Source organism: Ruditapes philippinarum, unplaced genomic scaffold (assembly GCF_026571515.1).
Source record: "Ruditapes philippinarum isolate M1 unplaced genomic scaffold, ASM2657151v2 ctg643_1_1_1_1, whole genome shotgun sequence".
NCBI classification, from domain to species: domain Eukaryota; kingdom Metazoa; phylum Mollusca; class Bivalvia; order Venerida; family Veneridae; genus Ruditapes; species Ruditapes philippinarum.
This window is the reverse complement of record NW_026855860.1, coordinates 21,546-46,499: the sequence shown is the minus strand read 5'-3', so window position 1 is coordinate 46,499 and position 24,954 is coordinate 21,546. Positions and strand designations below refer to the sequence as shown.

The window sequence follows — 24,954 nt, the reverse complement described above, 5'->3', positions numbered from 1 at the left end:
GCCAAGTGAAGTGCCTTTTAAAATGAAAATTTAGAATTTATATTAAAAATAGACCAAAAGTTTTCTGATTATACACACTATATCGCCTAAAATGTGTGTTTGTGAAATAGGCACTGTCGGACGCTGAAAATAAAGTTAATATTAGTTGGAAATGACTATGTACTTCATAAATCAATAACTTTGGTTGCTATTGATCTCTGTACTTGTGATTTATATTTTTGGGGTAAGGGACTCTTTGGGGATTGGCCTTTATATGAATTTAAAGAGGTAAAATAGGCCTGGCTGGAAGATAGAAAAGAATTTTACAACTCTAGGATCATATATGACACACTTGTGCTTCCAGCTGCCAGAACAGTATAGCCAGAAATATATAATCACCTATTATTGTATTACTAATAGAACGATTACCCCATATAACATCCAGCTTGCTGGACTGCCGCAAACGTATAGCCGGAAGGATGTCAATGTATTCACCGTCCTACCTTATATGAAAATAACCGAAACTAAGTTAGCTGTTCAGGCTTGTGACAAGCTTCAACCTTCAGGCCGCCCCTATCAGTTGAAATAGAACAGATCACCTAGTAACAGTTGAAGGAAGAAAAGATAGGTTAAGAGTGTTTACTGTTATGACTTTACTTTATTGCTATTAATTGACTTTGTATTCAAAAATTTACTTTGACAAAAATTCCTTATTTTCAAAAAATACAAAAATTTACTTATTAAAAATAATGTTCTACTGAGTTCAGAAAATTTACTATTTTCAAAACTATCAATACAAAAATTTACTTATAAATAATGTACTCCTGAGTTGAGAAAATTTACTTATTTTCAAAACTATCCCGATTCTGACACCATTGTTGTGGTGATGAAAAAATTTAGGTTAATAAGTGGTTTCTAAAAATAGAAGCAGGCCTCTATCCCACTTGGCACCATTGTTGTGGTGTTGAAAATTAAAAGCCTTATGTTTTCTATATATAGAATTTAGTTACTTATTACCTAATGTTCTTAGTTTGCTCAGGAGGACTCTTTAATAGGTAAAAATTTAATCGTCAGGAAGACACCACCCTTTGAATGCAAAGGGAAATAAAACACAAATGTTGAATAAATTTAAATCAACCAAATTTTTAATGAACTAAGTTTTTATTTACACTAAAAGTTACTTAAAACTAAACAAGTTGACGAAATGTACTTTAATATAAACTGTCTGTAATTAACCAAAAATATGAGAATAAAAATAAACTAGTGAATAAAAGATTTAAACCAGTTGAAAGTTGTTTAAACTGTTATAAATGAAAGTATGAAAAATATCCTTAATGATTCTGTGCTGTTAAACTAATAAATCTGAATAGTAGCCAGCCCTGTTTTAATCTATATCATCAAAAATAAGGATCTAATAATTCAAGATGGCTGCCACTTAAACAAAGAAAAGATATTAATTAATCTTAATTAACTCTGTCAAAATATAATTACTTAAATTAGTTACTTACAAATTTATCAAAAATGCTTCAGTAATTTTGGATAATCTCTAAGGTTCATTTAAATGCCAAAGTGCCTAAAATAAATTAAATAATTAATTAATTAACCTTAGAGAGCTTTTAGAGATCTTACTTTTCCAAAAATTAGCAGCAGAATGATCAAATTGTTTGAGATGCTTGTATAAATGGACTTCTGAATCCCAGAGGGAGCTAGCATCTACCTACAGGTGGCACTGTATGTAACAACTTATCTGATTGGTCAATTTACAGCCAACCAGAATTTACTTAACAAATGCTCTAGGCTTATCAGTACTTTACATAACTATCCTAAAAATAGATTATGACTCATGGAAAATTTGCAACAGTATCAATTGACCATGATTATAAAAATAATAAAAAATAAACTTTTACAAATATATTCTAAACAATAAAACTACAGAACTAATATCAAACTAAACATATTTACAAACATATATAATGCTAAATCAGTAACTTGTATCTCTACTAAGTTTAAAGGCCAGTGTAATTAAAAGTAGAACCATTCTCTATATGTTGTATATAAAGAGTCTTAGGCCATGCTAAGTTAACTGTTAATGAGTGTATCAATAAGTTCTACAAACTATAATCAACATTAAACTAATGAATGATAAGAATGAAATGTCTGTAAAACAATACAATATTCAATATGATTAAACTTTAAAATAAACTTAAATCTCAGTTAAAGTTTAAACCCTTAATATTTCTTGAAAAATATGTATGAAGATTATATATGATTTACTCCTTTAGTAATATTATACAATATTATGTAATTATTATATAACCTGTTGTAGTTGGAATCCAACTTTACAACAATACCATTGAACTTTGCCATAGTGCATGTCTAGTGAGTTTTGGGATCAGGGTTTTATTTTAGCAAGTAAAATGAAAAACTATGTGCAGATATGTTAACAGTTCAGATACAAAGCATAATAATTGATTCAATGTGAAAGTATTCAAACTTGAAAAAAAGCATTTACTGTATAACATAGCTGTATACTACCTTTACAGTTAAGTATTACCTATTTCTGAAAGCATTTATGATAAATCATCACTATAAAGTTTGTTGTTAATCATTAAGTTCAAGTGATTTTGTAAATATCAATTTTTCTCTCCCCATTGGTCATGACCTCAAAAAATTTCATCAGCAAACAGGTCATTACTCCCAGCTTAGAATAATTGCGTAACAGATCACATTTATGAAAGACATTCCAACATAGGTTGTTTCCCTTTCATCAAATTTCATATTTGATCATACTTATAATTGCTATACAGTCTCTTTGTAAATATAAAATAAACATGTTTCAACTTCATACAAAGGTGTGTTTTAAATTCTACAAACTAAAGGAGGTTACAATATAAATATAAAGTGTCATTAAAAAACAGGCACTTATTTTTTAAGAAAAGACCAATTTTATTAGACCCGTAATAAGGCACACAGCTTCCATAGATAATTATACATTCTTTAAATATTTTTCTATTTTTATCTTTAGTGGCCCCTAAAAGGGGCCAATCAATTCATATGAGCAAACTTGATAAAAGACTACCCAAGAATGCTACATTAGTTCTGTAGAAAGAGACGTTTAAAGGTATTTCTATTTTTAGCTTTAGCAGCCCCTAAAAGGGGCCAATCAAATGAATATGAGCAAACTTGATAAAACACTACTCAAGAATGCTACAGACAAAGTTTGGTGATCATCCATCCATTAGTTCTGTAGAAGAAGATGTTTAAAGGTTTTTCTATTTTTAGCTCTGCTGACCCCTAAAAGGGGCCAATTGAAATGACATGAGCAAACTTGATAAAAGACTACCCAAGAATGCTTCAGACAAAGTTTGATCCATCCATTAGTTCTGTAGAAAGAGACGTTTAATGATATTTCTATTTTTAGCTTTAGTGGCCCCTAAAAGGGGCCAATCAAATTCATATGAGCAAACTTGATAAAAGACTACCCAAGAATGCTACAGACAAAGTTTGGTGATCATCCATCCGTTGGTTCTGTAGAAGAAGATGTTTAAAGGTTTTTCTATTTTTAGCTCTGCTGACCCCTAAAAGGGGCCAATTGAAATGACATGAGCAAATTCAAGTGTGACTGTCACAAGCATGCTTCAGACCAAAGGGCTAGGTACGTTTTAGGTCGAAGTAAATCTGCCCAGCAGTTTCAGAGAAGAAGACAATTGTTGACGCATGACAACGGACGCCGGACGCCGGAGTATCACCCTTTGATACTAATAGCTCACCCTGAGCCTTCGGCTCTGGTGAGCTAATAGCAAATGGCGATAACTCAAACATTATAAAAGATAGAGTTATCATTCTTGCGCACAACATTCCTCCTCCACGTATGAAGTTTCATGTTGACATTTCAAAGACTATTTCAGAGATATGCTCCACTCAGGTGAAAAAATTAGTATGAAAAATAACAAAGGGCAATAACTAAAAATTATGAAGGATAGAGTTATCACTCTTTTGCACTGCATACCTCCTGAGTGAGATCTATCCACCTTTGAAGGTTCATGTACATATCTCAAAGGCTTTTGTAGTTACACCCTGGACAAAATTAAGTATGAAAAATAACAAAGGGCAATAACTGAAAAATAATGCACGGTTAGTTATCATTCTAGTGTGCTGCACTTCTCATCAAAAAGAGCTATCTACCTATGAAGTTTCAAGTTGTTACCTCTAACACTTTTTTAGATATTCTCCGCACAAAAAGTATGAAAATAACAAATGACAATAACTCAAAAATTATAAAGGGTAGAGTTATCATTCTTTCTCACAACTTTCATCCTGAAAAAGATCTATCTACCTATGAAGATTACATTGACATCTTAAAGTTTTGTTTTTTTTTAGTTAAATAATGCTCCACTCAGGTGAAAAATTAAGCATGAAAATTAACAAAGGGCAATAACTCAAAATTTAGGAATGGTAGAGTTATCACATTGCACACCTCCTGAGTGAGATCTATCCAACTATGAAGTTTCATGTTGATATCTCAAAGGCTTTTCGAGTTATGCTGTGGACAAAGATTGAGTTTGAAGAATAACAAAGGGCAATAATGAAAAAAATATGCAGCGTAGAGTTATCATTCTTGTGCACTGCACTTTCCTAAATATGATTTATCCACCAATGAAGTTTCAAGTTGTTACCTCCACCTATGAAGTTTCAAATTGATACTTTTTGAGACATGCTCCGGACAAAAATGTATAGAGGCGGACGGAAGGACAGACGGACGGATGGAGACTAATTCTATATCCCCCACCGTCTTTTCGGCGGAGGATAATAAAACATTTTCTTGCTCATATCTAAAGGAAACTCAGAATTTTGCTCACAATAACGAGACATGAATTCTGAATGAAGTTTGATGTTGTGGTAAAAACTGATTTAACCCTTTACCTCATGTATACGCGAAACAACGCGGAGTCCCCCTCATCGCGAAGAAAATTTTGGACTTGTCAGAGGCTAAAAATTACCCCAGGTCAATCATAAGGTAACGTGTAACCAACGCTGAAAAGCCTTTAACTCTAACTCAATCCCTTGAGAAGTTGCAGCACTTTGAAATAAATTTTGATGGAAAAAATCGAGGCAAAATAGTGATTTTTGGCAATTTTGAGATGTCCCCTCGTTGCCATGGTAACGGGAAATTTAAGACTGAGCATGTCGTTACAAAGGCAATAGTCCAGTCAACATTTGTGCCAAGTTTGATTAGTATTGAAGCATTTTTCATAGTTTCATAGCAGTTTGAACTTGTAACAGGAGGCTTTTCAGTGAAAACGGCCATTTTTCACAATATGCTCATGGGGGAAAGGGTTAAGGACCAAATTAAGTTATTTTACAACCTGGTATGGTGAATGTTTATTGTGAAACGCATATTGAAAAACTCAGTCTCATTTTAGAGAATTGCGCAAAGAAAATGAAATTATTTAAAAAAAAAAGACAATTTAAGTTCTTTATTGCAAATATAGAAACTTAGGAATGTAATGTTCAAAGACATTTTACACGTGATTCACTCTGAGAGACACATAGATCCGACATGAGAACACATTAGTCAAAATGTGTCGTCCCTTCGTGTGTTCGCATTTTCGCATTTTGAGGCGAAGACGCGAAAATATACGGATGGCGTAAATCAGCCACCATACATTATCCATTCAAGGCGAATTTCTCAAGCATGTCGAAAGGATAACCGGAAATGTGTTAATATAAAACGCTGACATTTCGTGTGTTGATACAAATACTGTTTAGATTCTATATGGTTTTGAAAAAAAAACTGTTTCTATGTAACTTTTCACAGAAATGGGCTGTACAATGATTGCGTAAAACCAATAAAATGTCGGCTGTAGAAATCGAAAGGCATTTTGTCACGTGACTTTTGCCCATGCTACCGAAAACTACCCATCACAATATCACGGCGTTGAGACGCCGTGAAATAAGACGCTTTTAGGGAAAAATGAAATAAAATGTAACAACATGAGGCAGCTGTGGCGTTCCATAGGTTTCGGACCATTTGAGTTGAATATTGATTCATTAACAATTTGTAATTGTATTTTATCATTTCTTTTTTAAAGTCGGCAAACTGTCGTCTGTTTATTTGCTGCATGCTCATAGTGTATGAAATATTGGCGGGAAAATGCTCGATTTCTCGTACGTACTGAGTATAAAAAAACAACGCATCGTGTTTTAGGCTATTCAAGGCTTTACAATTGGTACACATTAGGCTATATATATAAGTAAAGAGTTTACGTGAGTTATAATAAAGTATGATAATGCACGTTTTATCGTTTCAATGCTTTATAATTATATTCCTGTTCATTTGGACTCAAGTCGCGAATAATTATACAACAATGTACATCAATTCTGATCTCCTTTACTTTTGGATATGCCTATCTTAATACGTTTTGTATTTCATTTTGAAGTACATGTAGTACTGTATTTATATACTCATAATTTCAGACGACAAAGATAAGCATTCAAGATTACCTATGAATACACTTTGTCTAGTCAATATCAATCAATAATCTTCTTAACCGGAGTTCTCCTTTACTTTTGTATATTAAGTGTATTTCAACACGTATCGAATTTCATTTTGAACTACATGTTGTTTTGTATATACGCATACTTTTATGACATTTCAAAAGACGACATAAATAAAAATATACTATAATCAATAATCTTCTAACCCGGAGTTGTACGAAAACAACCGAAAGCCTTGGTTGATATGCGCGATTATATATTGTCGACAAGTAAGTACTTGAACGGCTAGAGAAATTGCATTTTTTAAGAATAAAATCGTAATGAATTAAAAATTGTCTTACGTAAATCTGTAGACGAAAGTTTTATTATATTGGACTTATACACGATAACATGAGAAATAGGATAGGTCAAAAAATTATTCAATAGCAAACAAACCGTTCTAAACCACCGCTATAAATAGTGCATAAAATGGAGGTTTCGGGAAAGAAGGAAAATAAACATCAAGTTCAAATTTCATCTTCGGGGTCATCTCAAAGTTGTAAAGTATGTCAACCTTGTAAAGCTGACGGTGAGAGTTTAGAAGCCGATGGTTTCTGTCAGAACTGCCAGGAGTATCTATGTAAAACGTGTATCAAATATCATCGCAAAGTAACTGTCAGTAAACATCATACTATTCTGGATAAGGCTACTATGCCGAAGAATGTTGAACCACAAATTGTCAAACGACTATGTACTGAAACCTGCGAGAAACACAAATTAAAGATTATCAAGTACTTCTGCAGTGATCATGATACAGTTGGGTGCGGTAATTGTATGGTAATTGACCACAAGGCATGTCATGTTGAGTTTATCCCAGATATAGCTGACGAATTCATCAACGGCGAGGCATATAAAGCTATTCTTGATAGACTCGAGAAACTCCAAACAAAGGTTGATTCCAAGATAATGGCAACAGGGACAGGCAGGGAAACATGTGCTTAAGAATTTGTGTTTGCAGTTCAAGAAATCAAAAGGTTCCGAAAGGAGATTGAAGATTATCTAAGCAAGATGGAACAATCAATACTAAAGGAATGTGAACATCTCAGGAAAGAAAATGAAAATACTATAACCAAAAATGAGGATTTCCTGAAAACTATCAAGTCTGAACTAAATGACATTGCTGAATGTTTAAATTCACAGTCAAAGAAAATCACTGACCTGTTTGTTGTAGCAAAGCAAACAGAAACTCGCCTGAGTCATTTAGAGCATGACATGAAACAAAATGTAAATACAGCATTTACTGAGTATAAGTTTGTACGTAACAGTGAACTGAACGCAATAGTTTCTGGAAGCTGCCCTCTGGGAAAGCTGTCTTCAAAAATAGTTTTTTACAATCCTTCAAAGGAATGCAGCATTGCTGAATTTAAACCAATATTCGATAGTGAAACTATTGTTCATTCAAATGCCCTTATTTCAAACATGCTTCTTTTATCACCAGATGCACTTTTATGCGTAGATAATGCAAACAGTTCCGTTAAAGTGGTAGACATAACACACAACTGTATTTCATCACAAATTCTCTTGAAATCTAGTCCGTGGGATATAACGTTCGTAGCCACCAACGAGATTGCAGTAACATTACCTGATATTAAGAAGGTTTGTTTCCTCTTTATTACAGACAAGAGATTGATACGAATCAGAGAAATAAATGTCAACGGAGAATGTAGAGGGATAGCTCACTACCAGAATACATTAGTGGTATCTTTTGTCGAACCACCAAAACTTCAAATATTTACACTGGAGGGAGTGGTTGTCCGAAATATTAGAGCTGCTACTTTAGGTTGGCCTGGTTTTGTAGAAGTTAACGTGTGTGGGAGTAGTTTCTTTGTATCAGATTATAGATGGTCTTCGTTGATGAAATTTTCGTTTGATGGGAAATTACTTGCCACTTATCAGGACGAACGTTTTCATTTTCCGAGGTCATTTACCGTTTGTGAGGATGGTTCAGTTCTTGCTTGTAGCAGTGAAAATAATACCTTACATCTAGTTTCGCAAGATTGCAGAAAAATTAAAATCTTGTCGATTGAGAAAGATAGGCTTGATAGTTTGCAGTCTGTCTGTTTTAATGAAGCAACTTCCACGTTGTATCTAAGTAATTATTATGGAAACTCCATCCTGGTATACAAGCAGGCGTGACTTCATCAACCATTGTTCTCACTTACATTATCGCTGATTAAATTACTGTACATACGTTTTACTTCAACAAAGACTTTATACTTACATACAATCATTTTTGTATGTGTTGGATATTTAGAATAGCATATTTAACAAATGTACATTTGAATAAGAAATAACAATCAATTCATTAGAAAGGAAGCTATTGTCAGAATAAATGGCCAAGTTTTTGTTGTAAGCAGTGGAAAAAATACTGTGTATTTACATTAGAGCTTTGTTGAAATCTCAGAAATTTATAATGCATACTTAAAATATACCATAAGATTTAGTCAGTATGAAATAACATTTTGTTTTCTATTTTTTATTATACATGTATTTGTAATCAAGATGATTAGAAAGATACGCCATCATATGTTTTACTAATGTTTATACTTTTAATCATAATTATTGCTTCAAGCAATTTTAGATAATGATAATTTCATTTAGCATTTAAAGCTGTATGCCCAAAAAGATCAAACTTGAGAACAAATGTACTAAGATTTTAAGAATAGTCAAATATTTCAAGATTAAAGTATGCGAGTTATGGCATTATTTATCATAATTTTTCTACTGCGTGACTTGCGCAGTTAGTGCTATTTTTGCATATTTTGACGCTTTAAACTCTACTTAAACTATAAGTAATACAGAATGAATATATGACATTCAAATGCAACAATTAATTTAACTTGACCAGTAAACGGGATGCAGCTTCCCAAACAGATTTTGTTTTCATTTTATTGTTCAAATTAGAAAATTTCAGTAACGATTTTTTAGATTTCAATAAATTTCTGCAATAAAGATATGTTACCTAAAGAGAGCGTAGATCATCTTCAAGACAATATATTTGCGTCTATGTTATGTTCACTAACGATATGCCATAATTTTAAAGAATGTGATATAAATGTAAAAAGCTCTTGATTGATTTTATGTTTCATAATGAAATTTGACACATACACTATGGAAGCCTTTACATTTAATCATTAAATTTGTAGGATGTTACCTCATTGTGAGGGAAGTTACCGCCTTAATCTTAAGTTACACGCCTTTACGTCCCGTACTTACCCCAAATGAAATTTTGTAAACAAAATATGTTGATTAATGTATATATTAATTCATATTTTCCTATTGATTTATGTTTCCTCCTAAATACTAGTAATGCATGATTTTTATTTATATTGCTTCCCCTTGTATTTCAATTCCAGTCAATTACTTTATGTTTCATAGATATTGTGACACATTTGCTTTTTATAAAAATGTTCAGCCTGGAAAAATAAAGACAAAATATCAATTAATTATCCTTCCCATTTTCTATTTTTGCTTCAATAGTAATATCGCCTGTATAAGGATAATAAAATGACTATAGGAACATGAAACGTGTATATATATATTGCTTATAAATAATTATGCACATACATTAACCATTATATTTTACTACTACAACAACAACAGAATTCATTACATTAATATTACAACAACAATGTAGCTATATACATGAAAAAATGTAATTTGTGGTTCAAATACAAAAAGAAAATATATACGAAAAAGGTAAGTACGGGAAGATACTAATATATAATAATTATGCTCTTATTCAATTCTTTAAACCGAGTATAAATCATTTACAAGCTTAAGCCCGCCAACTTACATATACTACACTACAACAAAAAAAAAATAAACAATTTATATGCAATTGGCTCAGAGCGATTGTTCAAGCCGTTTATTTGACGAGTTTATACACAGTAAGAAACATAACTTATTCGTATCAAAACCACTATGACATTATACACAAAAGATTAACAAATGACAGGTTAAACTTAAACTGATTTCGTATCATTCAACGGAAAAACAAAACAACAAACATATTTACTCTTTAGATGTAATTCATGGCAGGCATATAGGTCGTTAACAGTTACTAACAAAAATGGAGACCCATACAAACTTTAAATGAACAATCTAATTCACAAAGAAAACTTAACTGTTAGACACAATCATGTTATCGGCACATTATTAAAGTGATAAAATGACCCTGTTACTTTAATTGTTCTACAAAAACAAAAACGAGAAAAATTTACAAAAAAAATGCCTCTTAAATTTAAATAATAATCACTCCTTTATTCAATGTTTGAATTTACAATAAAGTATACACATACAAAAATACAATCATATAATATATTCATGAACTCTTAAATCGGGATGCTGCGAGCAGGCCACCCAACCCTAACTCCTTTTACTTATTTTTCGGAGGGGGAGGTGGGAAGATCCTGTGGCTCAAGACCAGGATGGACGTCTTCTCGTCCCCCGAAACACCTATTTTTTTTAAAACAAGCATTCCTGGCGTATCATACATCAGAATCTGAAATTAGAAAAACAAGAGTGTTTATATGCATTGATTTTTAAATACTATATTTATACACATTGATTGAAAAAATCGTGTATCTTACGACGTTATAATCTACATAAACTACTGTAATGTTCTAAATAATGTAAAGTTAAGATAAAACTCGTCTGAACAACCGAAAAGCAAATCCTCAAATGATTATTTTACACACCTATAGTACATATACATGTATCATACTTTTCACGTGCACATCTCCGCCAAAATCAAACACAGGCTACAATCATAACCCCGCTCAACCATGTACGCGGTAAGTTGCCTGGCAACGTGTGTAAATACATCTATACACATGAATTTTTTATGACAAATGTCACTGTGTTCTTTTTATTTATTCCTTATGCGTAAACTATATCAATTGAATCGTTGATTTAAAGACTACCTGTGTGTTAGACTGTTTGACACATTTTGCAGATCAGATCAACATCAATAGCAATAGATCAGTCCCACAAATTACAATGCAGCAGGACTGTCCGATCATGAATTGTCTAAATCTTAATTCATTTGAAACAGACATTTTATTATTCATGTATTCTGGTGTGGAGTTTAAAATTTTGGAAATAAAAATTTGACAAGTATTACATGTATTATTATTATTCTGATATGGAGTTATGGAACACTTTTCTTTAGGAAATAAGAAACTCTACTAGTCGTCGGTTGTTTAAATCACAATTAACACACCTCTTAAAGGCACAATATGCCTCAGACACAAATATTGTTTTCATTCTTAAGAAAGGGCAAACACGAGTTTTATGACATTTAATTTATGGTTTTAAAGCGTGTTAGTTGTTTATCACCTGATGAAAGGAGCACTGAATGTTACATTATTTGTCATAAAAGTAGCGAAATGTAAACAAAGTAATATTTTGACTTCTATACAAATTACTGAAATAAATCACTGTTACTATAGTTAACTGTCAATAAGCAACAAAAGCAAAATATGGTCAAGACAATTTGCCAATGAGAAACTTTTTGGAAACTTTAACAGGACGTCAGAAATGAAATAATTCTGAGGCATATTGGGCCTTTAAAGATAATTTACTTTACTAACCTTATATTATAAGGTTGCTGGGTCAATAGCTGTCAGTGGTGCGAGGCTGGTCTGATATAGGTTTTGCAGCTGTGCTAGAGTTCAATATCGTTCTAAAACTGTTTAATGACCTTTTTTTTTACAACACCATTTTTGTTATTGATATTTTGACAGAACTTTATTACTTTGATTACATTCGATTCGATATCGAAATTTGGTCTCTCAAGAAGAAAAACGAGGCTAGATGGAGTATGATATGCATTTGATAAAGCTATTATGGACTCTAAATATTAAAATAAGGCTAAATGAGAGAGCGATATTAATTCTATATGAATCTTTTGGACTCGGTAAATGAAAACGGCGCTATATGGGTTACGATATGGATTTGGTATGGACGTTTTGCACTCTGAAATGAAAATGAGGCTAAATTCATAATAATGGATCCAATAATGAATTAGTTTGTTACGCTAAAAGTGCATTGGTTATATTCAATAAGGTGTTAAATAAGTGATATCATGTCAATTTGTCGCCAATTCATTGAAGTATTTGTACGGGATGTTTTGTGATAATACAGAGGAAGTGCATCGTATCCAATGAATGCATGTCTAGAAGTTTATAAAATCATTCTAAAATTTCACCTGTACTGATTTAACAACTTTCTACACATGATTTCGATAAAGTTATCTGATTTTTATACATGTACTCTCATTTCTTCAATAACATACGTGTACAAGTACAATCGTATCAAATACACAATGATAACATGGGATAGATTAGTGGGATATGACAGAGATAAACATACATGTAATTCAAATCATTATCTTATCAACATTTTAAACTAAACTTCAATCAAATATCATTTCATTAGACGAAAATTATACGACGGTGTGTGCACTAAATATTGTGAGTATACACGATATATTCGAATTGAATTTGTCAAGTAATATCGTATTACAGCATTTAATTGATTTATAGAAGACTTTAAACTGCAGACAATGGAGGTACCCGGAAAGACCAGAGATAGAGCTCAAGGTCTTACGTCATCTTCGGGATCATCTAAATGTCATGGAGTGTTATGTCAACCATGTAAAGCTGACGGTGAGAGTTTAAAAGCCGATGGTTTCTGTCAGAACTGCCAGGAATATCTGTGTAAAACGTGTATCAAATATCACCGCAAAGTAACTGTCAGTAAACATCATACTATTCTGGATAAGGCTAATATGCCGAAGAATGTCGAAACACAAACCGTCAAACAACTATGTACTTCGACCTGCAATAAACACAAATTAGAGATAATCAAGTACTTCTGCAGAGATCATGATACAGTCGGGTGCGGTAATTGCATGGTAATTGACCACAATGCATGTCATGTTGAGTGTATCCCAGATATAGCTGACAAATTCATCAACGGCGAGGAATATAAAGCTATCCTGGTAAAACTCAAGGAACTCCAAACAAAGGTTGATTCCAAGATAATGGCAACCGGGACACGCCAGAAACTATGTGCTGAAGAATTCGTTTCCGCTGTTCAAGAAATAAAAAGATTCCGAAAGGAGATTGAAGATTATCTAAACAAGATGGAGCAATCAATACTTAAGGAATGTGAACGTCTCAGGAAAGGAAATGAAAATGCTATAACTAAAAATGAGTGTTTCCTGAAAACCATCAAGTCTGAACTAGATGACACTGCTGAATGTTTAACATCACAGTCAAAGAAAATCACTGACCTGTTTGTTGAAGCAAAACAAACAGAAACTCGCTTGAGTGATTTAGAGCAAGGCATGAAACAAAATGTAAAAACAGCATTTACTGAGTATAAGTTTGTACGTAACAGTGACTTGAAAGCGATGGTTACTGGAAACTGCCCTCTTGGAAAGCTTTCTTCAAAGTTAGTTTCTTACAATCCTTCAAAGGAATGCAGCATTGCTGAATTTAAACCAATATTTGATAGTGAAATTATTGTTCATTCAAATGCCCTTATTTCAAACATGCTTCTTTTATCACCAGATGCACTTTTATGCGAAGATTATGCATACAAATCCGTTATAGTGGTAGACATAAAACAAAAATGTATTTCATCACAGATTCTCTTGGAATCTGGGCCTTGGGATATAACGTTCGTAGCCACCGACCAGATTGCAGTTACATTACCTGATATTGGGAAGATTTGTTTGCTCTCAGTTACAGACAAGAAACTGACACAAATCAGAGAAATTAAAGTCAGCGGACAATGTAGAGGGATAGCTCACTACCAGAATACATTAGTGGTATCTTTTATCGGACCACCAAAACTTCAAATTTTAACACTGAAGGGAGTTGTTGTACGCAATATTACAGCTGCTATTTTAGAGTGGCCTGATTATGTAGAAGTTAACCTGCGTGGGAGTAGTTTCTTTGTATCTGATTACCAAAAGTCTTCGTTGAAAAAATTTTCGTTTGATGGAAAATTACTTGCAACTTATCAGGGCGAAAGTTTTAAGTATCCGACGTCATTAACTGTTTGTGAGGATGGTTCAGTTCTTGTTTGTAGCAGTAGAAATAATACCTTACATCTAGTTTCGCAAGATTGCAGAAAACTTAAAATCTTGTCGATTGAGAAAGATAGGCTTAATAGTTTGCAGTCTGTCTGTTTTAATGAAGCAACTTCCACTTTGTATCTGAGTAATTATTTTGGAAATTCCATCCTGGTATACAAGCAGGCATGAATTTGTCAACCATTGTTCTCACTTACATTAACGCTGATTAAGTTACTGTACTTACGTTTTACTTCAACAAAGACTGTATACTTACATACAATCATTTTTGTATGTGTCAGATATTTAGAATAGCATATTTAACAAATGTACATTTGAATAAGAAATAACAATCAATTCATTGGAAAGGAAGCTGTTGTCAGAAAAAATGGCCAAGTATTTGTTGTAAGCAGTGGAAAAAATACTGTGTACTTACATTAGAGCTTTGTTGAAATCTCAGAAATTTATAATGCATACTTAAAATATACCATAATATTAAGTCAGTATGAAATAACATTTTTTTTTATTATACATGTATTTGTAATTAAGATGATTAGAAAGATACGTCATCATATTTTTTACAAATGTTTATACTTTTAATCATAATTATGGCTTCAAGCAATTTTTAGATAATGATAATTTAATTTAGCATTTAAAGCTGTATGCCCAAAAAGATCAAACTTGAAAACAAATGAACTAAGATTTTAAGAATAGTCAAAATTTTTTAATGATTCAAGATTAAAGTATAAATTGATGTGCGAATTATGGCATTATTTATCATAATTTTTCTACTGCGTGACTAGCGCAGTAAGGGCTATTTTTGCATATTTTGACGCTTTAAACTCTACTTAAACTATAAGTAATACAGAATGAATATATGACATTCAAATGCAACAATTAATTTAACTTGACCAGTAAACGGGATGCAGCTTCCCAAACAGATTTTGTTTTCATTTTATTGTTCAAATTAGAAAATTTCAGTAACGATTATTTAGATTTCAATAAATTTCTGCAATAAAGATATGTGCGTAGTTTATCTTTAAGACAATATATTTGCGTCTATGTTATGCTCACTAACGATATGCCATAATTTTAAAGAATGTGATATAAATGTTAAAAGCTCTTGATTGATTTTATGTTTCATAATGAAATTTGACACATACACTATGAAAGCCTTTGCATATTTAATCATTAAATTTGTTGGATGTTACCTCATTGTAAGGGAAGTTACCGCCTAAAGTTGACAGCATAAGTGAATCTTAAGTTACACCCCTTTACGTCCCGTACACAATGGTTGCTCTTAAATGAAATTGTGTAAAGAAAATATGTTGATAAATGTAAAAAACTAATTATTTTCCTACTGATTTATGTTTCCTCCTAAATAATGTATGGTTTCTGTTTGTATTGGTTCCCTTTGTATTTCAATTCCAGTCAATTACTAATAGATCTGGTGACACATTTGTTTTTTATAAAATGTTCAGCCTGCAAAAAATAAAGACAAAATATAGATTGATTATACTTGCCATTTTCTATTTTTGCTTCAATAGTAATATCGCCTGTATAAGGATAAAAAAGGACTATAGGAACATGAAACGTGTGACCACCACGTGACCACAACATAGTATCTCGTGGCCACGACTTAGCTATCTCGTAATAATAATGCACATACATTTACCATTTTATTTACTACTACAACAACAACAACATTCATTTCATTAATATTACAACAACAATGTAGCTATATACATGAAAAAATGTTATTTGTGGTTCAAATACAAAAAGAAAAAAATATATACGAAAAAGGTAAGTACGGGAAGATACTAATATATAACTTTATACATGAAATTTTAATGACAAACGTCACTGTGTCTATTTTATTTATTCCTTATCCGTAAACTATATCAATTGTATCGTTGATTTAGACACTACCTGTGTGTTGTATTGTTTGACACATTTTGCAGATCAGATAAACATAATAGTAATAGATCAGTTTCACAGATTACAATGCAATAGGATTGTCCGATCATGAATTGTGTAAATTAATTTGATTATTCTTGTGTGGAGTTGGAAATTTTGGAAATAAAAATTTGACAAGTATTATTATTATTATTCTGATATGGAGTTATGGAACACTTTTCGTTTGGAAATAAGATACTCTACTAGTCGTCGGTTATTTAAATCACAATTTACACACTTCTTAAAGGCACATTATGCCTCAGAAACAAATATTGTTTTCATTCTTAAGAAAGGGCAAACACGAGTTTTATAACATTTTAAATAATGGTTTTAAAGCATGTTAGTTGTTTATCACCTGATGAAAGAAGCGCTGAATGTAACATTATTTCTCAAAAAAGAAGCGGAATGTAAACAAAGTAATATTTTGACTTCCATACACAATACAAAATTAAATCAATGTAGCTGTACTATCTGTCAATAAGCAACAAAAGCAAAAGATGGTAGAAACTATTTGCTAATGAGTAACATTTTGGAAACTATAACAGGACGTCAGAAAAAAAGCTTTGGGGTGAATAAAACAATTCTGTGGCATATCGGGCCTTTAAAGATAATTTACTTGTATTATATTATAAGGTTGCTGGATTCAAAACTGAATTCTGTTAGGCAAGTACATAGCTGTCAGAGGTGCGAGGCTGGTCTGATATAGGTTTTGCAGCTGTGCAAGAGTTCACTAGAATCAATATTGTTCTAAAACTGTTTTTTTTTTTACAACACCATTTTTGTTATTGATATTTTGACAGAACTTTTTTACTTTGATTACATTCGATTCGATATCGAAATTTGGAATCAAAATTCCAGTAGTGATTAATAGTGTTATAGACCCTTATTTAGAAATATAACATATTTCGACTTTTGTCACGTGTTCCTAGAAAATTTTTACTGCATTCTTTATACGCAAAGGTTATTGCACAGGATATTTTGTGGTAATGCAATGAAATATGGGGCTATCCGTATCCTGTGGACACATTCCCTGTTTCAACAAAACCCTGCTTTAAACTTTACGCAAATTTATAAACTGTTTCAATTTGTCACCAATTCATTGGAGTTTTCAAGAGTTTATTTAGCAATCGTAAGCACATAAATATTTAAGTGTGCTATGTAACACCTAAGTATTTGTACAGAATGTTTTGTGACAATACAGCGGAAGTGCATCGTATCCTACGGATACATGTCTAGAAGTTTATGAATTTATTCTTAAATTTCACCTGAACTGATTTAGCCACTTTCTACACATGATTTCGACAAAATTATTCATTCATGACAAATTATAAGTTTCCCATGTTTGTATGGGGAAATTGATGTTAGCGAAAGTTTGTTCACTGCAACTTTCATCATAACTTTTCTTAGAGACCACAATGACAAGACTTTGATGATGGCAATGCACAATTGACATTATCAAAGGTCCTGTATTAAGAAAATAGAATCAAATTTCTTGCGGATCATTACTGTGATTTGCCAGATTTAGCTACTTTTTATGACCACAGAAACAAGAAAAAATGTTAATGTCAAATAACCTTAAGCATTTTTATCACTTTTATCATATAAATTTTTTGTGCACATTTGTTTTGACACAGAATTTGGTTCCTGTGATCACTTAAGAAGGTATGCCTATAAGCAGCTTTAAACAGTTTATTGGCGTTAATTTCACAAAAGTTGGAAAGATATGTCCAGGAAAAGTCCGCAAATCCGACAGCATGATCAGTTTATTATAGAGTCTACGTTCAATGGCCTTTGCTCTCCTTTGCTTGATTTAAATACATGTTTTCTCATATTTCAATGACATACATGTACAAGTACAATCATATCAAATATACATTGATAATATGGAGTAGATTGGTGAGATATTGATAATGGTATATAACACAAACAATACATGCAATTCAAATTCACAGGTGCTCGTCCAGTCTTGGTGCTCATATAAAAAAATGAAATTAAAAAAAAAAAATAAAAAAAAAATAAAATAAAACAACTATTTTGGGTTGAGTGTAAGAAAAAAATATGAAATTTTCGTTTTCATATATACCATAACTACGAAAAGGTCACCTATTCGCCGTAACGCTACGGAGCTTTACTAAACAACCACAATGTCGAGTTCTGTAACAATACATGCTATTTTGCAACTCTTTACACATCATGCATTTAGAAAATTGTTAACATTGTTCTTCTACCTTACATACAATCTTAAATAACTTACATTTAAACTAGGACACTCCAATTTGTTAAAATCTTGCAAAACAACAGTGATTGTCGGCCATTTTGTCGAAAACATACACCGTATTGTTTCGCTGTTCTGGCCCCCTACGACTACGTTCGCTGAACAATAGGCAACAGTAACCAATAAATTGATGCGAAGGTTAAGGCACGCGCCTTGGTACAGATTAAGCATATGGCTGTGCGTTTTCATTGAGTGAAATACGATATTCACCATCTAATTGCCCTAGATCGCGAAATAGATTAGGATTTTTCTGTTTAACGTTTTCAATGGTTTGAATTGAGATTCTTTATAGTAGGTCTCCCAAATAAACATCTATATTTGTCTCTTACAACGTATATATTTTCCACAGGTGCTCGTCCAGTCTTGGTGCCCATATAAAAAAATGAAATTAAAAAATAAATAAATAAAATAACTATTTTAGGGAGTGCCCGAGTTTAAATGTAGGTTAGAAAGGTAGAAGAAGAATGTTAACAATTTTCTAAATGCACGATGTGTTAAGATTACAAAAATAGCTTGTATTGTTACAGAACTCGACATTGTGGTTGTTCCTCAGCGTGTCCTAGTAAAGCTCCGTAGCGTAACGGCGACTATGTGACCTTTTCGTAGTAATGGTATATAGGAAAAAATGTTTGTCATTTTGTTTTCTTACACTCAACCCAAAATAGTTGTTTTGATGTTTTTTGTGTTTTTTTTTCCATTTTTTTATATGGGCACCAAGACTGGACGAGCACCTGTGTTCAAATTATTATCTTATCAAAATGTTAGACTAAACTTCAATCAAACATCATTTCAGTTGAAGTAAAAGATACTACGGTGTGTGTACTAGATATATTCGAATTTAAATTATTAAGTAATATCGTATTACAGAATTGAGTTGATTTATAAAAGCCTTGTTGTTTTAAACTGCAGATAATGGAGGTACCTGGAAAGACCAGAGATAGAGCTCAAGGATTTGCGTCATCTTCGGGATCATTTGAATGCAATGGAGTATTATGTCAACCTTGTTCAAGCGAAGGGGAGATTTTAGTAGCAGATGGTTTCTGTAAGAACTGTCAGGAGTATCTTTGTAAAACGTGTATCAAATATCATCGCAAAGTAACTGTCAGTAAACATCATACTATTCTAGATAAGGCTAATATACCGAAGAATGTTGACCACCAAACCATCAAACAACTTTGTACTGAAACATGCGAGAAACATAAATTAGAGATAATCAAGTACTTCTGCAGAGATCATGATACAGTCGGGTGCGGTAATTGCATGGTAATTAAACACAAGGCATGTCAGGTTGAGTTTATTCCGGATATAGCTGACGAATTCATCAACGGAGAATATAAAGCTATTCTGGATAGAATCGAGAAACTCCAAACTAAAGTTGATTCCAAGATAATGTCAACAGAGAAAGGCAAAAAAGCATGTGCTGAAGAATTCGTTTTCGCAGTTAACGAAATCAAAAGGTTCCGAAAGGAGATTGAAAATTATTTAAACAAGATGGAAAAATCAGTGCTTAAGGAATGTGAGCGTCTCAGGAAAGAAAATGAAAATGTTATAACTAAAAATGAGGGTATCCTGAAAACTATCAAGTCTGAACTAGATGGCATTACTGAATATCTCAAGTCACTGTCAAAGAAAACCACTGACCTGTTTGTTGAAGCAAAACAAACTGAAGCTCGACTGAGTCAGTTAGAGCAAGCTTTAACACAAACTATAAATACGACATATACTGAGTATACGTTCGTACGTAGCAGTGACTTTGACGCGATGGTTTCTGGAAGCTGCAGTCTGGGTAAACTTTCTTCAAAGTCATCTTGTTATTACCCTTCAATGGAATGCATCATTTCTGAATTTAAACCAGTATTTGACAGTGAAATTTATGTTCTTTCAAATGCTGAGAAAGAGGGTGCCATAATTTCAAACATGCTTCTTTTATCATCAGATGCACTTTTATGCATGGATAGAAAAAAACAACTTCGTTTTAGTGGTAGACATAAAACAAAAATGTATTTCATCACAAATTCTCTTGAAATCTGGACCGTGGGATATAACGTTCGTAGCCACCGACCAGATTGCAGTTACATTACCTGATATTGGGAAGATTTGTTTCCTCTCAGTAACAGACAAGAAACTGACACCAATCAGAGAAATAAAAGTCAACGGACAATGTAGAGGGATAGCTCACTACCAGAATACATTGCTGGTATCTTTTGTGGAACCACCAAAACTTCAAATTTTAACACTGGACGGAGAGGTTGTACACAATATTACAGCTGGTACTTTAGGTTGGCCTGGTTGTGTAGAAGTTAACGTGTGTGGGAGTAGTTTCTTTGTATCTGATAATAACAACTCTTCGTTGATGAAATTTTCGTTTGATGGAAAATTACTTGCCACTTATCAGGACGAAAGTTTTAAGTATCCGAGGTCATTTACCGTTTGTGAGGATGGTTCAGTTCTTGTTTGCAGCAGTGGAAATAATACCTTATATCTAGTTTCGCAAGATTGCAGAAAAATCAAAATCTTGCCGATTGAGACAGATAGGCTTAATAACTTGCAGTCTGTCTGTTTTAATGATGTAACTTCCACTTTGTATGTTAGTAATTATTCTGGAAACTCCATCCTGGTATACAAGCAGGCGTGACTTTATCAACCACTGTTCTGACTTTCATTATCGCAAGGCTAAATCATTTATGAATATACTTACATACAACCATCATTAAATGTGTTGCATATTTAGAATAAAATATTAAAGAAATGTACATTAATTTGAATATGAAATTACAACCAATTTATTGGAAAGTAATTTATAGAAGTATCACAAGTTCGTGTTGTTATCATTGGAAATAATACTGTGAACTAACATTAGAAGTTGAAAACTCATTAACCTATCATGCGTGCTTAAAATATACCATAAGGTGAAGTCAGTGTAGAACGACATTTTTGTTTTAAATAATTTTTTATGTTTCAATAATAAAATTTCACACATAAATATCCTATGACAGTATTAACATGCATTATTAGTTTTCATTTGTTTGCTGTTACGTCATTGTAAGGGATGTTACTGCTTTTTCGTAAGTTACACCCCTTTACGTCCCGTACACAGTGTTAAGACTTACCCAATGGTTGTTCTTAAATGACATTTTGTAAAGCAAATATGTAGTAAAATGTATAAAACTAATTCGTATTTTCCTATTGATTTATGTTTCCTCCTAAATAGTGCGTGATTTCTATTTATATGGGTTCCCCTTGTATTTTATTTCCAGTTTATTTTATGTTTCATAGATCTGGTGACACATTTGTTTTTAATGAAAATGTTCAGCCTGCAAGAAATTAAGACAAATATGAATTGATTAATCTTGTCATTTTCTATTTTTTGCCACAATAGTGATATCGTCTGAATATAGATTATAAAATGACTTTAGGAACATAAATCGTGTATGTATATTGCTTATAAAAATCATGCACACACATTAACCATTATATTATGAAATGTCCTGTTACAACAACAGCAATATTTTATAAGTATAAATATTACAAAAACATTATAGCCATATACATGAAAAAATGTAATTTGAAGTACAATTTCAAAATTAATACAAATATATATATACATGTATAATTATATATAATTAAAAACAAAAAAACACAGTCCATGGGTTAACTTATTTAATTAATTGCCAACCGGTTTCTCTTATGATCATCAGGAAGAAATGTTTCTCATCAGAGAAACCGGTTGGCAATTAATTAAATAAGTTAATTCGTGGACTGTTTTTTTTGTTTTATTTATATAAATATTTGCTCGTGGGACACTTGGGTACAGAGCAGAGGCACGAGATGCGGTTGCACGTGCATTAAATCAACGTGCCAACCCTAGCATACCCACAGACGATGTTCTCAATATGATGGACACTGTCCTTGAAAATAACACTATTTCATTTGATGGAAGAAAATTCACACAGACAGAAGGAACAGCGATTGGCTCACGATTAGGGATGAATTACGCATCTACATATATCTTGGATCATGGGAATCACAGCTGATGGAGATAACAGATAAACTTCCGCTTGAGTATTTTCGGTATGTTGATGATGTTTGGGGCCTTTGGACTCACGGTATCGAGTCTTTAAAATCATTCCACGAGCTTAGGAATAACCTTCATCCCAGAATAAAGTTAGAATTAAGATATTCTACTGAAAAACTTGAATTTCTCGACGTAATGACGAAGATTCAGAATGGCATTTTAATAACAGACCTTTACACTAAACCAACAGATAAACACCTGTACTTGCATAAAGAATCGTCTCATCCGGAATCGACTAAAAGATCAAGACCATATGGACTTGTCCTCCGTGCTAAACGAATATGTACGAATGAATCGACTTACAAACAACATAGGGATAACATTAAAACTCAGTTACAGAAACGAGGCTACGAAGATCGACATATTGAAACAGAATTAAAAAAAGTAGATAGTAAGAAAAGAAGTGACTTATTACAGTATAATGAAGATAAAGAAAACACTGAAAGAATCCCCGTAGTACTGACATTTTCCCGAGCGCTCCCGAATGTAGGACAAATAGTACGAAAACACCTACCTGAATAACACACCTCAGATAGAATGAAGGAAATATTCCCAAATCCTCCAATTGCGGCATTTAGAAGAGATAATAACCTACAGGACATTCTTGTTCATAAGAAACACAATAAACTATTTTTTCAACAGCCGAATTTCTGTGCTCATTGCAGATCCAAAAAGTGTGCGTTTTGTCCATACGTTATTGAAGCAGACACATTCATTGGTGTGAACGGGGCCTCGTATAAGGTTCGAAATCAGATCACGTGCAAATCTACGAATGTGGTGTATGCAGTTTATTGTAAGCGTTGCGAACGTTATATTTATGTTGGAGAAAGAGGGGATACGTTGTACCAAAGACACCAGAATACGAACCAAGTACAACGATCCGTTAGCTGCGCATTTTTACACGAACGACCACACAGTTAATGATTTTTCAATAATGGGGTTGGAAAAGCTCTACAGACATGACCAATTACAGAAAAACAATACAAAATTTGTGGAAAAGTAAATTAAGAACCTATAGATCATATGGAGTTAATACCAAAGAATAACGCGGCAGACGGCAAACAACGCCACGGCGGGCGTTGTTCATTGACATTACGTCACTTCCATTGTTTTGTTTTGATATATTTGTATTTAAAATAAATGCTGCTGAAGAAGGCCGCAAGGCCGAAAGCTACGGCATGTTTTCTTATATACGACAAGTTAGAGATTTTACTTTTATATAAATATATAAACGGTCAGTACGGGAAGCTACATATATGCACTTTAAAGATAAATGCCACTGTGTACATTTTATTTATTCAGTATCCGTAAAATATAAAATTTTGTAATGTTTTGATTAAATATTTAGAGACTATCTGTATGTTGTTTTGTTTGACATATTTCTACGATCAGATTAACATAATAGCAATAGATCAGCCCCACAGATTACAATGTAACACGATTGTCTGATCATAAATTGTATTAATTTTAATTTATTTGAAGCAGACTTTTTATTATTCTGGTATGGAGGTATGGAACAGTTTTCCTTTGGAAATAAGAAATTTGACAAGTCTTACGTTGTTTAAATCAGATTTTAAACACTTCTTTAAGATACATTACGCCTCATTAATTAATATTGTTTTCATTTTTATGAAAGGTCAAACACGAGTTTTATAACATTAATAATTATAGAAGTATTTTGACTTCCATACAAAATACTTAATTAAATCAATGTTACTGTACTAACTGTCAAAAAGCAACAAATGCAAAAATAAACAAAAACATTTCTTTTCTGGGGCATTTTGGGCCTTTAAGGATAAAAAACTTGTATTATAGTATAAGGTAAAGTACAGTACTGGATTCTGTAAGAAAATTACATAGCTCTCAGAGACGCTAACCGAGTCTGATGTACCGATTTTATTTCTGATACATGTAGATGATACTGATCTTATTTCTGATACATGTAGATAATACCGATCTTGTTTCTGATACATGTAGATGATACTGATCTTATTTCTGATACATGTAGATGATACTGATCTTATTTCTGATACATGTAGATGATAC

The 24,954-nt window shown here is 32.5% G+C and overlaps 4 protein-coding genes across 4 annotated transcripts; all 4 read left to right on the top strand.

The window, feature by feature from the left end:
* Positions 1 to 6,945: 6,945 nt before the first annotated feature.
* LOC132744630 (transcription intermediary factor 1-alpha-like) lies at positions 6,946 to 7,458 on the top strand. The gene has a single exon (XM_060733385.1). It carries the CDS (start codon positions 6,946 to 6,948, stop codon positions 7,456 to 7,458), a length of 513 nt encoding a protein of 170 aa, XP_060589368.1.
* Positions 7,459 to 7,524: 66 nt separating this feature from the next.
* On the top strand, positions 7,525 to 8,652 carry LOC132744629 (uncharacterized). Its single transcript, XM_060733384.1, has one exon. The coding sequence runs from the start codon at positions 7,525 to 7,527 to the stop codon at positions 8,650 to 8,652; it is 1,128 nt and encodes a 375-aa protein (XP_060589367.1).
* A 4,432-nt stretch (positions 8,653 to 13,084) lies between these two features.
* LOC132744628 (uncharacterized) lies at positions 13,085 to 14,794 on the top strand. The gene has a single exon (XM_060733383.1). It carries the CDS (start codon positions 13,085 to 13,087, stop codon positions 14,792 to 14,794), a length of 1,710 nt encoding a protein of 569 aa, XP_060589366.1.
* Positions 14,795 to 19,745: 4,951 nt separating this feature from the next.
* On the top strand, positions 19,746 to 23,430 carry LOC132744627 (uncharacterized). Its single transcript, XM_060733382.1, has 3 exons — positions 19,746 to 20,619; positions 20,945 to 21,274; positions 22,787 to 23,430. Exons 1-3 carry the CDS (start codon positions 19,746 to 19,748, stop codon positions 23,428 to 23,430), a joined length of 1,848 nt encoding a protein of 615 aa, XP_060589365.1.
* The last annotated feature ends 1,524 nt before the right edge of the window (positions 23,431 to 24,954 follow it).

Bases quoted from the DNA above. Each gene is read 5' to 3' on its own strand.
- LOC132744630 (XM_060733385.1), top strand. From the start codon at position 6,946: ATGGAGGTTTCGGGAAAGAAGGAAAATAAACATCAAGTTCAAATTTCA.
- LOC132744629 (XM_060733384.1), top strand. From the start codon at position 7,525: ATGGAACAATCAATACTAAAGGAATGTGAACATCTCAGGAAAGAAAAT.
- LOC132744628 (XM_060733383.1), top strand. From the start codon at position 13,085: ATGGAGGTACCCGGAAAGACCAGAGATAGAGCTCAAGGTCTTACGTCA.
- LOC132744627 (XM_060733382.1), top strand. From the start codon at position 19,746: ATGGAGGTACCTGGAAAGACCAGAGATAGAGCTCAAGGATTTGCGTCA. The intron at 20,620-20,944 runs GTAAACTTTCTT...GTTTCCTCTCAG, and splicing joins TTCTGGAAGCTGCAGTCTGG to TAACAGACAAGAAACTGACA. The intron at 21,275-22,786 runs GTTCAGTTCTTG...AAATTCACACAG, and splicing joins ATTTACCGTTTGTGAGGATG to ACAGAAGGAACAGCGATTGG.